At 42.7% G+C, this 14771-nt stretch overlaps 3 protein-coding genes across 24 annotated transcripts; all 3 read left to right on the forward strand.

The window, feature by feature from the left end:
* The first annotated feature begins 374 nt into the window (after positions 1–374).
* On the forward strand, positions 375–5814 carry LOC112285716 (calcium-dependent lipid-binding protein). Of its 12 annotated transcripts, none has more exons than XM_073535970.2 (13): positions 375–686; positions 932–1027; positions 1435–1578; positions 1984–2085; positions 2267–2317; positions 2508–2628; positions 2730–2848; positions 3126–3224; positions 3425–3505; positions 3710–3798; positions 4028–4253; positions 4514–4678; positions 4929–5814. In XM_073535970.2, exons 3-13 carry the CDS (start codon positions 1477–1479, stop codon positions 5307–5309), a joined length of 1536 nt encoding a protein of 511 aa, XP_073392071.1. In that variant the 5' UTR covers positions 375–686; positions 932–1027; positions 1435–1476; the 3' UTR covers positions 5310–5814. The 12 variants fall into 12 exon arrangements, with proteins under 12 accessions (XP_073392071.1, XP_073392074.1, XP_073392073.1 ...); XM_073535973.2 differs by having other exon boundaries at positions 1460–1578; XM_073535972.2 differs by having other exon boundaries at positions 932–966.
* Positions 5815–6807: 993 nt separating this feature from the next.
* LOC112285808 (uncharacterized) lies at positions 6808–9443 on the forward strand. The gene is made up of 6 exons (XM_024527009.3): positions 6808–7336; positions 7499–7613; positions 7762–7958; positions 8088–8115; positions 8637–8745; positions 8873–9443. The coding sequence occupies exons 1-6, from the start codon at positions 7058–7060 to the stop codon at positions 8955–8957; spliced, it is 813 nt and encodes a 270-aa protein (XP_024382777.1). The 5' UTR covers positions 6808–7057; the 3' UTR covers positions 8958–9443.
* Positions 9444–9857: 414 nt separating this feature from the next.
* LOC112285807 (uncharacterized) lies at positions 9858–14456 on the forward strand. Of its 11 annotated transcripts, none has more exons than XM_024526989.3 (11): positions 9868–10425; positions 10869–10958; positions 11161–11398; positions 11535–11614; positions 11790–11833; positions 11998–12444; positions 12703–12754; positions 12976–13078; positions 13296–13435; positions 13568–13735; positions 13863–14456. In XM_024526989.3, the coding sequence occupies exons 2-11, from the start codon at positions 10941–10943 to the stop codon at positions 13989–13991; spliced, it is 1419 nt and encodes a 472-aa protein (XP_024382757.1). In that variant the 5' UTR covers positions 9868–10425; positions 10869–10940; the 3' UTR covers positions 13992–14456. The 11 variants fall into 11 exon arrangements, with proteins under 11 accessions (XP_024382775.1, XP_073392138.1, XP_024382757.1 ...); XM_024526990.3 differs by lacking the exon at positions 9868–10425 and adding an exon at positions 10432–10704; XM_024526992.3 differs by lacking the exon at positions 9868–10425 and adding an exon at positions 10432–10673.
* Positions 14457–14771: the final 315 nt, after the last annotated feature.

The following is a 14771-nucleotide window of genomic DNA, read 5'->3' on the forward strand; positions in this document are numbered from 1 at the left end:
AATTGTTTGAATCAAGAGGGATGGTTGAAAAGTGGGATTGAGTGGCAGCCCCTGAACAAAATTCAGCACCCATGAATGTGAATGTGGACCCAGTGCGGGCCCAATGAGGAATGACTTCTGAGATCCCAATCTACCGCCCTCCATACTGCCCGACCTCCAATCTGCATGCCCCCCCTGGTTCCCTTACGTTCCCTCCCTCCGTTCTCATAAATCTCATCGGCGGTTGAGGTTGCATCTGAGCCGCACCTGCAATCCGACGGCCCACGATGGCGTAGCAAGTCGATTGAACAAGGAGGTTTCTTCGACATGATTCTACGAGGCCGGGAGTGAGTGAGGTGGATGGAGGTGCGTGCGGGATGGATTAGATTTGTCTCACACATCGTGCTCAACGCGGGAGTGTGTTGCAATTACGTGTGTGCGAGATTTGGTTTTGTGCGCGCAAGGCGTTGTTTCGGCCCAACTGTTCTCCTGCCCCCGCGCTGCCCTGATGCGGTTTGGGTGAGAAGAAGCGCGTTGGGGGACGGCGCCCCGTTAGAACCCCTACCCCCCTCCCCCTCCCCTCGCTCTGGGTGTGCTCTTTGTGTCTGCTGTAGCTATATGTCCTGATCAACCTCGAGGTATGTGCCCGAAAATCTCATTCGTGCCGTAGATAGGGCTTGGAGCACTGGGGGCTGAGTTTCGGAGAGGTGGCACACTATATGCCCCTGATTTTGTCGTATTTTATTTTTTCCTTTTGTTTTCCTCCTTCGCAGTGGGCGTCTGGGTGAGATTTTAGATCTCTCAGTTTCGTATGATGTGTATGAGCGCGGTAGAGCTGGAACGCGCCGCATCGTGTTGATGTGAAAGGTCCTGGCGGAGTGCCCTGCGTTCCGAGGGTGGCGGGTAGTTGCCAAGTCATGAGCTGATGGTGCATGTTTTGAGCTGGTTGCAGTCGGGAGCGTCGCTGGTCGACTTTTTTTGCAGGGGGTGAGCTCAATTTGGGGAGCGTTTGCAATTCTTGAAAGGGAACAGGAAGTGTAGTTTCTAGGTATCGCAGTTGTCTGTTCTTGTAATATTGAGTGGACAATGTTTGTCTCAGTTACGAGCTTAGGATATCCTCCACTCTCTTTTTTGGTTCCCTTTTTGTCTGGCCATCAAAGAAGGCTTCTTCTGTTAAGATCTCTCTTCTGGAGCGAAGGGCCATGTACATGAGGTGTTGCTTACCCGTGTATACCAGATGATTTAAGCGTTTCGATAGTCATGAAGCAGATTTGCAACTAAGAATGCTTTCTGGATCCATCGCAACTGTTTAATGAATATTTGTGTAAGGAGTTTGTGAGGGGAAGTTAGCCTTTTCTGTTAGCTGTAGAATCGAAATTGAAGCAGGTAGGAGAGGCACCTGATCTGGTTGTGACAAAGTGAAGGCGCTGAACATCTTCTGTTGCTGCTATCAAGGACGTGTATTCTTGAATTTAAGCAGGCAAGAGGTGAAGAAACATGGTGCTCGTTGGGCTTATTTTCGGATGGCTGGTTGGGGTCGCACTCATCTGTGGGTTAAAAGTTATGATGGACAGACGGAGCAGGAAGAGAACAAAGAAGGTTTCACCTCTCAGTGCCCTACATCTTGTCGAAAGTCTGTCTCATTTTTCGTGCTTCTGTTGCTATGAGAATTCCTATTTGTTATGAGTAGAAATGTTAGAACGGCCGCTATGTGAAGCTAATAATGAACTTCAATGTGGAGATTGGTCGTCTAGTCACAGCCATCGTGTGATGCTTATATAGCCGTATTTGGGTGGGCGGAGGTTCAGTAGTTAGCCTAGTGAGACACAGGTGGTGGTGGAATGCATCTCATTGAGTCGAAAACTCATTTCGCCAGACTTGGGCGATTGTAACATTGAGTGCTTCAATGTGATGCGTTCAAGGTTGAGGCTCTTGAAATCTTTGGTGGGGATAGTTTTGGAAGTCGAAGTGGCTTTTGATTCCTAGTTGGGTTCCGGTGTCCAGGTTGCTGCGATTGAGCTATTCAACCTCATAGATGAAGTGGAACTCAAGAAGCTTTGTTCTGATAGTTATCCTAACCACGTCTCATTCACCACCTACGAAAAGGTACGGACCTTACTCCAGCTTCCGTAACTGGTGCCTTCATTTTGCTTTCTCTTCCTGATGTGAATACTGCTATTTCTGATGCGACTGGTTTAAGTGTCATAGTCATCATTTGAATAGGAGGGCTTCGTGGAAGTGTTTAGTTTTGTACCTTACATTGTTCAGTCGAATTGTGTTTTCACAGGTGAACTGGTTGAACTCTATGTTGGAGAAGTTCTGGCCGTCAATATTAACGGTATTTACATACCCCTGCATTCATACGCAGTGTATCCGAACAATTCTGATTTGACAATTATTTTCTCTTTTATGAATTATTGTATTTTGTCAAGATACTTACGAATGTTCTTGATCGGCTTTACGCAATACATCGGTTCTCGAAAGTCACCTCTCATGACGAGGAGGCATTGTCATGGTTGCGCGTGCAGGCCACCGAAGATATGGTAAAAATGAAGCTTGCTCCAGTGTTAGAATCTTACAAGCCTACCGGGATTTCGGCGCTCACATTGGATAAGTTTCAACTTGGGAAAACACCTCCCCAAATAGATGGTAGCGTCACTACTGTGTATGGTTGCTTATTTGCGATAGTTTTTCCAGTAATCTGGATTTACTGGGTATTGTCTAAAATGATAATGTCCTATGGTTTGCAGGGATTAGAATACAGAGGTTGGTCAAGGGTCAAGTGCACATGGATATGGATTTCAAGTGGGCTGGCACTGGTGATATCGTACTCAACATTGGTTTCATGGGCTCCAAATTGCCCGTTCAGGTTGCTCAACTGGACTATACAACCCTTACTGCGGTCTTCTACATATCAATACTAGTAATGAAAAGAAGCATATAAGGATTATTAACTAAGGCCAGAATGTGGAAGAATGAGGGTTTTGGTACTGCAGCTACGTTGTGATGTTACTGTTGTTTCAGCCGTGCTGATACATTCGTGATCGATTCCGTCGCTGTACTGAGATGACCATGTGATTGGAGAACTGTCACAAGTATTCTTGCACCAACTCAGAGACTAAAGTTTCGTGCTTGTTAAATTGCAGTTAAAAAACCTGTCCTTCTTCGCAACTATTCGTGTCATCTTTCAACTATCAGAAGAAATTCCGTGCATCTCCGCTCTAGTTGTCGCTCTTCTTTCTAAGGTAATTTTACAGTGGGGATTTGAAACGATTGCAACAATTCTAGTTCTGTGCATTTTTTTTGTCAACGATGGCTTGGTTTAGTTCTCTATAGTTTGGAGTAGTTCATTGTCACTTGGAGAAGTACCAAGCTAGCGGTTGTATGGGATTGAATGACTTTTACTGCATTTAATGCAACAACTTATTGCGTTCTGTGGCTGCAGCCAAAGTTTCAAGTTAGTTATAAACTAAATGTTCTTGGAGGATTCAACAACAACCTCCCTGGCCTAAGCGACATGATTGAGGTTGATACCTGAACCAATCAGTTTATTTGGGAAGATTAAGTCTGGTGCGGTGACATCTACGCATAGTTAAAGTCTGCTCGGATTGTTCCTTGGATTTCATGGTTATTGGTGAAAGTCATTTTTTGAAGGTCATTTGCAATGCTATGAGGAGCATGCGGTGGTTGTTGATGGTGTTTGAATTTCTGTTTCTGTCTTGGTGTGAAGGATATGGTGGAGAGTTCTATTGCGGATCAGTTAGAGTGGCCTCACAGAATTGTACTTCCTGTTGGAGACACTCCTGCGAACGTTATAAGGTGGTCTTCTGCTTGTAAGCTGTGTGCTTGGATGCATTGATGTTTTCCGCTCCTTTTGCATGTACGAGAGTGTGAGATGGAGAGAATTGCCATGTTTTCACTACTTTCTGCAAGATGTGTAGGTTTTTGTGTCCTCGTTTGAGTAAGACGGTGTCATATACATTTTGAGACGAGTGTTTTACTTCAAAGTCGCGCTATTGTGGTCTAACATGAATGTGGTGGGCTGCAGCGATCTGGGATTAAAGCCCCAAGGCCAGTTGAAGGTCACCGTTGTGAAGGCTGAAAATTTGAAGAACCAAGAGGCTATTGGAAAGTCGGATCCTTACGTTAAACTGTATGTACGAGTGCTATTCAAAGAGAAAACCACCACGATTGGGGACAATCTGAATCCAGTATGGAATCAAGAATTCCTGCTTGATGTGGAGGATACCGAAACACAGGCTCTCGTGTTGCAGGTTTGTGCAACTGAATCTGCCTGTTGGGGTGCATGATCTATTTCTTTGTTAGTCAGATCTGGGTGATCACCTTGGGAGTTTTTGGGATAAGGGACGGAAAAGTCACTCAGTTTAATGCATTTTTGAAGTGGTCATAATAACTGATTACGAATTGATTATCAGCGAACGTTGTATATTTGATGTTTGTCTAGAGGATATTATGTCAACGTATTTGGTAAGTTCTGAACGTTTTGTTATGATATTTAAATGCTGGCGCACAGATCATGGACGAAGACGTTGGATCAGATAAGCAAATGGGAATTGCTTCAATTCCTCTGAATGAGTTGGTACCGGACACTGAAGTTTTGATTACTCAAAAAGTACTAAAATCTTTGGACACTGCGAGAGTTAAGGACAAAGGTGATCGCGGGACCATCACAGTGAAAGTAAGTTTCATGGCGTAAACCGTACAATCTCGGTATTTTTTAGTTCGAAGATTTTTCTTTCGGGTTATGCTTCATGAATGTGGCCCTTGCATGTTCTCCTGAATGTTCACCTTTCGAAATAAAATTGCAAATTTCGTTTTCTCGCTCTCTCTCTGCGTATTTGGGTTTATTTGTTTATTTATTGGTTTTTCTTTTTAGAATAATATAATTCATTTATTTAATAGTCGAAGTTTTTCTTAAATGGCTGCAGCTGAAATTCCACCCGTATACCGAGGAGGAGCAGGAGATCGCTATTTTGCGTGAGAAGGAAATGCTCGCAGCAAAAGAGGCACTCAAGAATAGTGGTGTTGTTGGAGGAGCTATGGATGCTGTGGGAGGAGGTGTGAAGCTGGTGGGGACAGGAATTTCCACTGCTGGTTCTACTGGAGTGAAGCTGGTTGGCACTGGTGTTGGAGCTGTAGGCTCGGGTGTGGGTTTGGTAGGTTCCGGAGTGGTCAGAGCTGGCAGGATGATGAGCAGTGGAGTGAAGAGGCTGTCAAGCAGCAGCAGGCTTGCTACTTCAGTCGCTACCCCAGTGAATGGTAGTCCTTTGCATGAAGTGAATGGCACTCAGAAGGTCAAAGAGGTGTAATTTGCTGGTGTTAGTAGTTGGTAATGACCTCTTAACTTTTGGACCATTTGCATACCTAAAACGCCCATGGAGTCCAAAAAAACAGGTCGCGACTAAGTGACTGAGCTGGGAATGAATGTTACCTTCGGCTGCATATGCCATATGATTGTTGCATGCGATTCTTACACAAGGTTTATGCCTCTCTGAAGATAAGTATTTGTCTGTAGTGTGAAGCTGTAGTTCTTCTGAAGGTTGTGGATCCACTCTTCTGGAGTTCACATTGCGTTGTGTCGTTCATTTCCCTTGAAAACTCCTGTGTAACTTGTAGGCCTAGTTGTGTACATTGCATCACAGTTGCAGAAGTACGGTTCACTTTTTTAGACATCCTAGATATACAAATGATTGTCCGAGGTTCTTAGTTGGAAAGTGGCAGGCTTTTGTGGTCAGCATGACATTTACATATTTCACATTCTCAGCTTGACGTGTAAATTTACACGATTTCTAAAGAAGTAACTTATACTCTTAATCTTTTCATGGAAAGGCAAATGTGTTGAAGTATTCTATGTTCCCATTTTTGGAATTCCCATCTTGGGTATCTGAATTCATTTGAATGTACCATCAATGTCTAATTGACGCAATCCTCATCTAAGAATTATTTATACATCATTGGAAACATAGCCAGTTTGATTTAGGTGAGTGGTTCGAATACCCCAAACCTGTGTTAAATGATACTGCGTACAGAGGAATATCATACGAACATATTAATCACGATAATGTTTTTCATTTATTCTCTGAGTAGTTACCGAAACGATAGATTTACTTTCAAATAATTTCGGAATGTTGGCTTTACAAGCTTCATGTGGGCCTTAAAAACTATGCTTTTCAGCTTCAATCACTTCAATCATTTGTTTCCCACAACTTATGTTGGAATGTATTATACATTTATATCAGTTTCATGACGACGTTCACCAATTTTTTATGCCTCCAAATATTGTCCTAATGATATGGATAGAATTATATTTTGATTACTAGTCTAAATATGTCAACTTTTATATTGATTCTAACAAGTTTCAATAACTTGATTTATATTTTTTTGAGCGTTATTGTTAGTAATTTCAAACATGACCTCTCATTTTTCTAAAATCTTGTGAGATGGGCCAAGAGAAATTTCTAGGAGACAACTCCATTCATACCCTAAAAAGCAAAGAATACATTTTACCCAATCTTTTACTTTTAAAACTTTTTTTTGATAATTTTTTTTAAGTATTCATCCAACTAAGTGACGCTTCTCAAGTTGAACCAATCAAAAAATCCAAAAGTTATGGCATCTGCCCTCATCCCCTAAATACCCTCTCACACAGAAAAAAAAACACCCAACCATTCATCCATCCACACAAATTGGTTTGCATCGAAAACATCATCCAAACGATGGATGAATAATGCGGAGGGACGCGGCGGGTGCTTGAGGTGGGGAACGTGAAGGCAACGACATCGGGAAGCAATTCCTCGACGGAGGCGATGCTTTGCCTGCCCGACGATGATCCAGCAGGCAAGGCAGCGCAGAATTGGAAGCAAGCAAGCAAGCCATGGCACGGATGGCGTGATGTTTGTGTGCTTGGAGGAAGAGTTGAAGAGGCGGTGGCGTCGATTTCCGGGTTGGGGAATGGGGTTGAGGTGGTAGAGGGGAAGAAGAAGAAGAAGAAGGAGGAGGAGGAGGGTTAGTTAGGAGGGTTAGAGAAGCAAGCATTGAGTGGGAAGGAGAAGGGTACATGGTAGGGGCTCATGGCGTGGAGGCTGTGGAGACCGTGGTTGCGGTAGGGGAGATCGCGGAGGCCCTGGCGGAGACCTGGGAGTGCCGCCACGAGCGGCAATTGAAGAAGGAGGTGGATATGGAGTGGGACTGGGCAGAGGTGGAGAGTGATTTGGATATTCAACGGAGAGAGAGCATGCGGCTGCGGGCCATTATCCATATGTATGAGCAGACGTTTCAGCAATTGCACAAGCAGAAAATGGAGGCGGGGGGAGTTTCCGTCGATTGTTCCGTTGCTGTAAGATTTAATTGACTGGAGGGAAGCCATGAGGGAATTTTTGCAGTTTAGCGGTTCCTGTGAGGATTGGTAGCCTTTTGTAAACTTTATTTATTTATTTATTTGTTTTTTTGTTGTCTTGAATGGGCACCATGAAGAGTATGGCACTGTACGGGGTTACAGATTTATGAGGAATTGAAGTTGAGGGTTGCTTCACCTGAATTTCTGTATAAGCTGAAACTAATTGAATGGGATGGCGACTCGCCGTGTAAGGATACCACGGTCTCGACGACCATAGGTATTTCCAATTGCGATGTAATACATTGGTTTGTCTTTGGCACAGAATTGTGGACAGTCGTGGTTTTAGGGCGTCCTTATGTTTGTGGAAGTTGATTTAAAGAGATGTGTGAAGTGACTGTTGGAGACTTTTGGATCTTTTTGCGCAGATGGAATAAATGTGAAGGTTGATGTAAATGATCCGAACTGGTGGTTGTGGCTGTCTAAGAACGACGTGAGTAGAGGTACTGAGGAGGTGCAAGATGGCTTCGGAGCTGATGGCTATGTTCTGGTTAACCAGGTGGATATCGTAGATAGTATTGCCAGTTTTATAGCTCGGTATATATCATCAATTCCTCATGCGAAGGTATTTCCTGCTCCTCTTATAGATAGTAAAACTTGTCCATTCTTTTGACAGACCTGTGAAATACGGCTAGTGTTGTGATGGGTTCTAACATTTGTCCTTTTTTTCTTTTTTTAATCTTTTGTTTGTCAGACTATTACTCCGAAGGAGCTGCAACAAGGTGACTCCTACCAGTATTCTTGAATTTTATTTAATGCAGAATCTTGTTCATGTATGGAAGTAATTTGCTTGACTGAATTAATATTTTTTGTTGAAAGTTTGATTCGATGAATCCTCAAAGTTCAGCATATATCTTGAAAACTGGGCAGTGACTGAGAGAGAACCCATATTTTAAAAAATTTAAATAAATAGTTCATATTTATGTTTTAAATACAATAGAAGAAATATCTTTTATAAAATCCCAATTTGTAACTAATAGAAGGGAAAGATGAAGATAACTTCGCTGGGGGTAACGTCTAGATTGATGATTCTGGAGAGATCCATTTGTAAATGTTGTGTAAATCTCTGCTATTTTTCACACAAATTCTTGTGGAAAGGGAACTGGAAGTCTATGCAGTAGTTATTTCGTTCAGTGGCGAAACACAATTGGTGATGAGTACATCATAGTTCACGCGCTTTTCCAAGCTGATCGTGTGAAGCTTTACTTCTACTAACTTTGTAGTTCGTTGGGCATTCAAATAGCAATGACACAAGCCTTCACTAAAGTGGAAAAGAAAGGGAGGCTGCATTCGTTGTGGACCACTGGGAAGTTCCTCTATACGGCTAGTTCATGGGGCGCTACAGCACTGTCGTAAGTTCCTTCCCTTTTGAATCTGGCAGTTCCTTTCACTTTGGATACTATTTGTGCAGTTAACTTCTTTCATTTGCATCAAAGGTTTGACTGAATGAGTTGCTGTATTTGGGTGTGTGATTTACAGGATATATAAGCATCCTGTGGTGATTCGGGCTGCTTCTATGGCTGTGTGGACCTCGTGCTGCCTTATTCTCAAATTGATCGCCTAAATGTTTTTAGAAATGTAGCCTACTTCTGATTGGCTCCCATGGGAGTAAACATCGACGTGTAAATAGCTGTACAATTACAGATGTTCCTTGCATTGCTATGCATTGTCTCAATCATTGTAAGGCACCTTGAAGTCGTATAGCTACAAGAAGCTATCTTCGAGTCGTGCATTTTACGGTTGTTTCAAATAGCAGGTAGTTATTTATCAATGTTTCTCGTCCATCCTAGTAGCATATAGTATTCCAACATTGGCTATCATTACAAGTCTTGGCTTTGTTGCGATATACGAAACCTTATCCTCAAGTTCAGATTACTGCTGGAAACTGGCAGTCCCTGTGTATTCAGTTATTTGTTTACGCTCTCAAAATCTAGGTTCAAGCTAGGTAATGGAACATCTTGTCTGACGTTTTGTAACATATATACCTGCACTGTCTTGACCATGTTTTTACTGGAACTATTCTATCAGTGGAAGTGCACTTTTCGAACTATTTTTGGCTTCACAACGACTGAATTTCAGAGCTTCACGGGAAACTCATTGAGGATTAGCGCAGTCTACAACGTCGGTCAGGACTAGAGGCTACGATCGTGTAGTTGGAGTCCCGTTGATTCTTGACGGAAAAACCTCATGCGTACCTTTTTCTATTATGAACATCGTGAACAGGGTTTTATTGTAGCTGCTCTTCCCATGTACATGGAGAATGTATTTATGAGGGCTAGTCGACTCTCAATTTAGATTTTCACGGTTTTGAACTCTCAGGTGCTCATTCTACGTTTTTCAGACTTTGATCCAACTTCCTGAAATGGACCAATTATACCCCCTCACACGGTGGATAAGAAAAACTCCTTGAAGCGTTAGGTGGAAGTTCACTGTACGCAAGTGCGGGTTTGAATTACGGCATCAATGAGGTGTACGACGAACTGATTGACCTTATTAACAAAGATAAAATCTGCGTCTGCACTCCTCGAATAGTCAACATTCGCTTGGAGACGAAGGACGAATTTAACTCGAGAGATACACATTAGAATTAAGAAGACTTCCGGCAGTGTAGTATAACAACGTATAATCTAAACGCACAGAGCCAGTGTATCCTGACATTCAGCATCCGCAAGTGATCTCATTTATCTTATTGGATGATCAAGTTGTGGTGCATGGAATGGAACAGAGGAAGAGAACCTGGGGATTCAATCGATTGTATATTAGGGGTGTGAAGGAAAGTAACCCCCCCATCTTTGAACAGACACTTAACGGATAGTAGTGGACATGCATCGTCATTGCAACTAGTGTCCTTCATATCTCCACCGCCCCTTTCAGTCCTTCGTTGTTGTCCCTTCGTCTTCACTACTGCATCACTGTCATTTGGAAGCCATGCGGGGTAAGAGCAGGCGGCTAATAGTGACACGATAGCTTCCTGGCGACATGCATGTTCCAATTACCAACATAAAATGGTCCATGTTTCCTCAGCGTCCATGGTAAGTTATTCCGCTCTGGTTTGTTGATGTCCGTGAGAGCATGGTCATGTTTCTTGTGCTCAAGTTAGGGTCCACATTTGACTGATTCGAGAAGGAATATCGTGCGCACAACTCTATTGTCGCGGCATGGATGCATGTGTGAGAAGATACCTGACCGTAGATATATCAGCTGTAATTATCAATTGCCGGTGGTCAGAGTTCGCGTGGTTTGTTTGTCGTCGCATAATGTGCGCCCTTCCACCTTTACAGTAAGGACACAAGCGATGTGCTGCCATACATGTGTGTACACAACAATTCCAATTCCTGAATACTCTTGGTCAACATTTTGAGGTTTTGTGAGAATATGAAATTGTTTAATATTAGTAAACCGACTATAAGTCGCGCGACCCTGGTGAACCACCGTTATGAAGTACTAATTTAGATTTCTCGGCTGTGAATCGTAGGTCAAATTGGTGTAAAAAAGTCTCAAATAGTTCTAGTGAGGGTTTTCAGTCGACCATCGTTCATTGCCTATCATGACAAATGGTGAACAGGTTAGTCTGATTTGTGTCACGATAATTGTATCAGTCGATATTTTCAAGCTGGTCTGACAAAGCCAAACTCTCTGGTCCCAAACTTCATTCAGTTCATGGCTTGTTCCTGTGACGATTTTGAATGATTCCAACGACACAAAACAAGTCATGAAGATTTATTTTATTCTGCAGATATGCTAACGAATGCATGCGAAAGATGTAGATCATGATGGCCGAGGGGAGTAACAATGTGCAAGACAGAGAAAAGGTTACTAAGAAGAAGAGCCGGAAGACACTTTCAAAGAAGGATGCTCACAACTCACCAGAACATAAGGTTGCAAAGCGAAGTCCTAAGAAGGCACGGAGTAGAAAAGATATCCACAGTCCATCTGATACGATACGGCAATCGCAACCACAGAAATGTTTGCAACAAACACATCGTTCCTCCTCTTGTTTGAAAGGTGCCATGCTCACTCTTCTGATGATATTCGATTGTGCTCAATTCATGCTACGTTCGTGTAATAAGTGCAGCTAGATTTGAAAAATTGATTACTGTTCACACATGGTTGATGTTTCTTAACTCATGTTAAAGCTCAGAAAGGAATGTGGTGGCTCAGCCGGGCAACAATCAACCTGGTTGGAATTACTCGATCAAGACACCTTCAAAGATACATCAGGTTAGAATCATTTTCACCTTGAATCCAAGTTGGTTTCGTAGGGCGTGGCTATCGGGGCCCTTCAGTAGACATTATAAAACAAATTAATCAGTTCTATGAAAGAAATTTCTCCTAATGCGCAGCTTGAAAAATGTGGTTTCCGGGAGCTTCAGCATGAGTAGCGTGCCATGTGCAGGTGACCATGAGAGAGCCAATTCAGGTGGACCTGTTAAAAGATCGGTACATTCCACTATTTAATGACAACTCGATGCACACTGGCGAGAGCACAATTACATCTGATGTGAAAAATATTCTGCAGCTAAATAATCTCATGGTCAATTTTGCCCATTATTGATAATCTATATAATCATTGATACGCTTCAGTATGTGGAATGGTGTGGAAGTCCGCAAGTACCAGAAAGAAAGAAGAAATCCGAGGTTGAGATTCCCAGAAGGATACGTCTGCAATCTTCCGTGACTTCAAGGATAGGTCGAACCGCAGTGTCAATGCAACCGAAGACGCGGAACATCACTCAGCCATTGCAGTCTAGGGATGTCGGAACTCAAGCCACCAGCAGGACAACCTCGAAGGCTGAAGTTCCTATCATAGAGATGGCCCAGAAATCACGTTTGAGCACTTCACATGTCCACCAGAATGGACTTTCTGCATTGGTGACGGAGCGTTCATTTAAGAAAGGCATTTTAAAAGTCGGTAAAAAATCAGATACAGGTGGCAACAACAATGCGCAGCCCGCACATTCAGAAGTAATGAATAACTTGAGGGAAGAGCAAAGTGGATTTGCGACCACGGAAGTGAGTGAATCCACCGAGCCGAGACTCATCATGCCAAAGTTAAAGACCTCCCAATTTAACCCGAATCTGACATTTCGATTTGTTACATGAGATCCATTGAAAGTTGGGCTTGTTTGCTTAAATGTTTTTTACTGCAACAATATATATTTGGATTTTTTTGCATTTTTGATGTATTAATTGAACACTGATTGTACAGTATCGACACAGTAAGTAATAACTCATGCATGAGAAATGTATTCTTTCTTGCGATGTACGTTACATGATAACATACTAAATTACGTGACTGCTGTCTACAGAAAGGTGGTTTTGTTTCAAGATTGGAGGCTTGGAACACTGAAGGGTCCCGATGTTAGTGTTCTTTCTCTCATTTACTTCTTCTAAGAGTCTTGATCGTCATGATGGGTACGCGATATGGGAGCCTGTTTAAGACCTCTTGTAATAGTTGACGTTAAGGTCTCCTTCCTTAGTACTAATTTTCTTTGTTGTAACTCATTTCTCAGTATATAAGCTTGTCAATTTCGGTTCAGATCATGCATTATTTTGAAGCTGATGTCGTGCTAGATGTTCAGAGACCTGCGGGTGATCACTGGCAAAAAGCTGAGAGTCACGAGGGCTCATTACTCCAAGTTGAAAATCAGAAGCATCAGGATCGCCGGTTTCCACAGAAAAAAGGTGACTTGCGATACATTACAAACTAAAATACGGTACTCCCTGCCAAACAGTGCTAAAATCTCATGTGCTCATTCTCATAGAAAGAGTGACAGCCATTATCCTTACTTCAGCTACTCTTTTGAGAAGGGGCATTGCTTCGAAAATATCTGCTTCAGAAGATGGAAGAATTGATTCCTAGACTTGCAAATAGTTGACTCACCAACTTCGCGTGGCATAGCAATAATGACGGAGCAAGGGATGTCAGTCAGGCATTTGGAAGGTCTTATAGATGGAGACCGTGCCAAGACCTCGCCACTAAGTTCAAAAGTTGGCTCTCAATCTATTGCCAACTATCCCATCTTTGAGGAAGTTGAAGAGGCAAATAGATATCTCTTACCTCTGTTTTTATTTTAAAATCAGTTAACTTATGACATTTATGCGACATTTACTTGATTGAGAAGATTGATACCTTTCGTAACCCTGTTTCTCTGAATGCGATGCCAATTGCAGAGTGCTAGGGGGTATGCCAATTTTCTCTACAGACCAGGAGCTGGGTGGTTGAACGTGGGCTCCGAAACCATGTCTTCACGAAGCTCTGGGCCTTCTGAAAAAGGGATTAAGCCTCAAAGCTGCGAAGCTAATAAAAGTACAAGCGAGATAGTTCTTGCTGTTTCCTCGGTTAGTTTCTACCAACCAATCTATAGTTATTAACCTCATGGCATAACATTACGTCAACCAACCTTCTGAGGCTCTAAATGTTCAACTGAGGGTGTTATTAAGAACCCAATCGTTTAAAATGTTCTAGGCCAACGCAAGAAGGCAAGAAATGAGGAAAGCATTAATACAGCGTCTTGGGGGAGAAATGCAACGAAAGAAATTCCTGGATTCGAAGAATTGTGCAGACTCTAAACATTCACAGTGTAGATGCTGCTAGTAGGTGCTCATGGAGCTTGAAGACTATGTATCAGGATCAAGGGGTGACAAACGTGGCTGATGCTCACAGCCACGATGTTAACAAAGACTTCAATGTTACACGGAAATAATCGGCTGTTGTTCCGGGACATTAAACCTCGCAACAAGGAGTCGAACACAGTCGGCTCAATACCTGTGTGTGAAGTCTGGATTGGCTGTCAGTACATTTTTTAAAGCTTTATTTTATGATTTTTGGAAGATGAATTAGAGGGTTTTGAGGGTGAAACACCTTAAGGACTGTTGTGATGAGTGTACGTTAGTATCATCCGGGAGAATTAGTCGATCAGCTGCGTCCAGAGCGCTCTTCATTGTGTTAGCTATTAGCATTAGTATCTCAAGATATGCGCACAGCTCATAAGAGATGAACTGGAGGTGAGTCATCAACAGGTATGTAATTTATAATAAAGTAACTGATTCAAATTCCGCGACGTTGGTGAATATCATTACATTGATAATTGTCGAGGTCCCTTCAAGCGGAAGACAAGCGGAGGATCTGGAACCGGGTCGAGAATGCAGCGGAAGAAGCATCTTACACAACTTAAGGACGAAAAAATATTCATTACACAGCACACCCACACGGCAGCTTCTGCAAACGTAAGTATCTTTTTAAAAGGATTCTGGTATGGACGATCTCCAAATCAGCAGATTGCCTCCAGATCAATAGAGATGAGAGTGCTATCAGTCGAGTAGCCTATATACCCTGAACTGCGTATATACATTGCTTGTCCGTCAGCAGCAGGAT

The sequence above is a fragment of the Physcomitrium patens genome, chromosome 8 (genome assembly GCF_059467195.1).
Source record: "Physcomitrium patens ecotype Gransden chromosome 8, ASM5946719v1, whole genome shotgun sequence".
NCBI classification, from domain to species: Eukaryota; Viridiplantae; Streptophyta; class Bryopsida; order Funariales; family Funariaceae; genus Physcomitrium; species Physcomitrium patens.

Coding starts and splice junctions, on each gene's coding strand:
- LOC112285716 (XM_090252435.1), top strand. CDS start 1,477: ATGGTGCTCGTTGGGCTTATTTTCGGATGGCTGGTTGGGGTCGCACTC. Junction 1,579..1,983: donor GCAGGAAGAGAACAAAGAAG/GTTTCACCTCTC, acceptor TCCGGTGTCCAG/GTTGCTGCGATTGAGCTATT. Junction 3,225..3,424: donor TTGTCGCTCTTCTTTCTAAG/GTAATTTTACAG, acceptor CTGTGGCTGCAG/CCAAAGTTTCAAGTTAGTTA.
- LOC112285808 (XM_024527009.3), top strand. CDS start 7,058: ATGGTAGGGGCTCATGGCGTGGAGGCTGTGGAGACCGTGGTTGCGGTA. Junction 7,337..7,498: donor CCGTCGATTGTTCCGTTGCT/GTAAGATTTAAT, acceptor ACGGGGTTACAG/ATTTATGAGGAATTGAAGTT. Junction 7,614..7,761: donor CACGGTCTCGACGACCATAG/GTATTTCCAATT, acceptor CTTTTTGCGCAG/ATGGAATAAATGTGAAGGTT.
- LOC112285807 (XM_024526987.3), top strand. CDS start 10,399: ATGGTCCATGTTTCCTCAGCGTCCATG. Junction 11,399..11,534: donor TTCCTCCTCTTGTTTGAAAG/GTGCCATGCTCA, acceptor GTTAAAGCTCAG/AAAGGAATGTGGTGGCTCAG. Junction 11,834..11,997: donor GTGGACCTGTTAAAAGATCG/GTACATTCCACT, acceptor ATGGTGTGGAAG/TCCGCAAGTACCAGAAAGAA.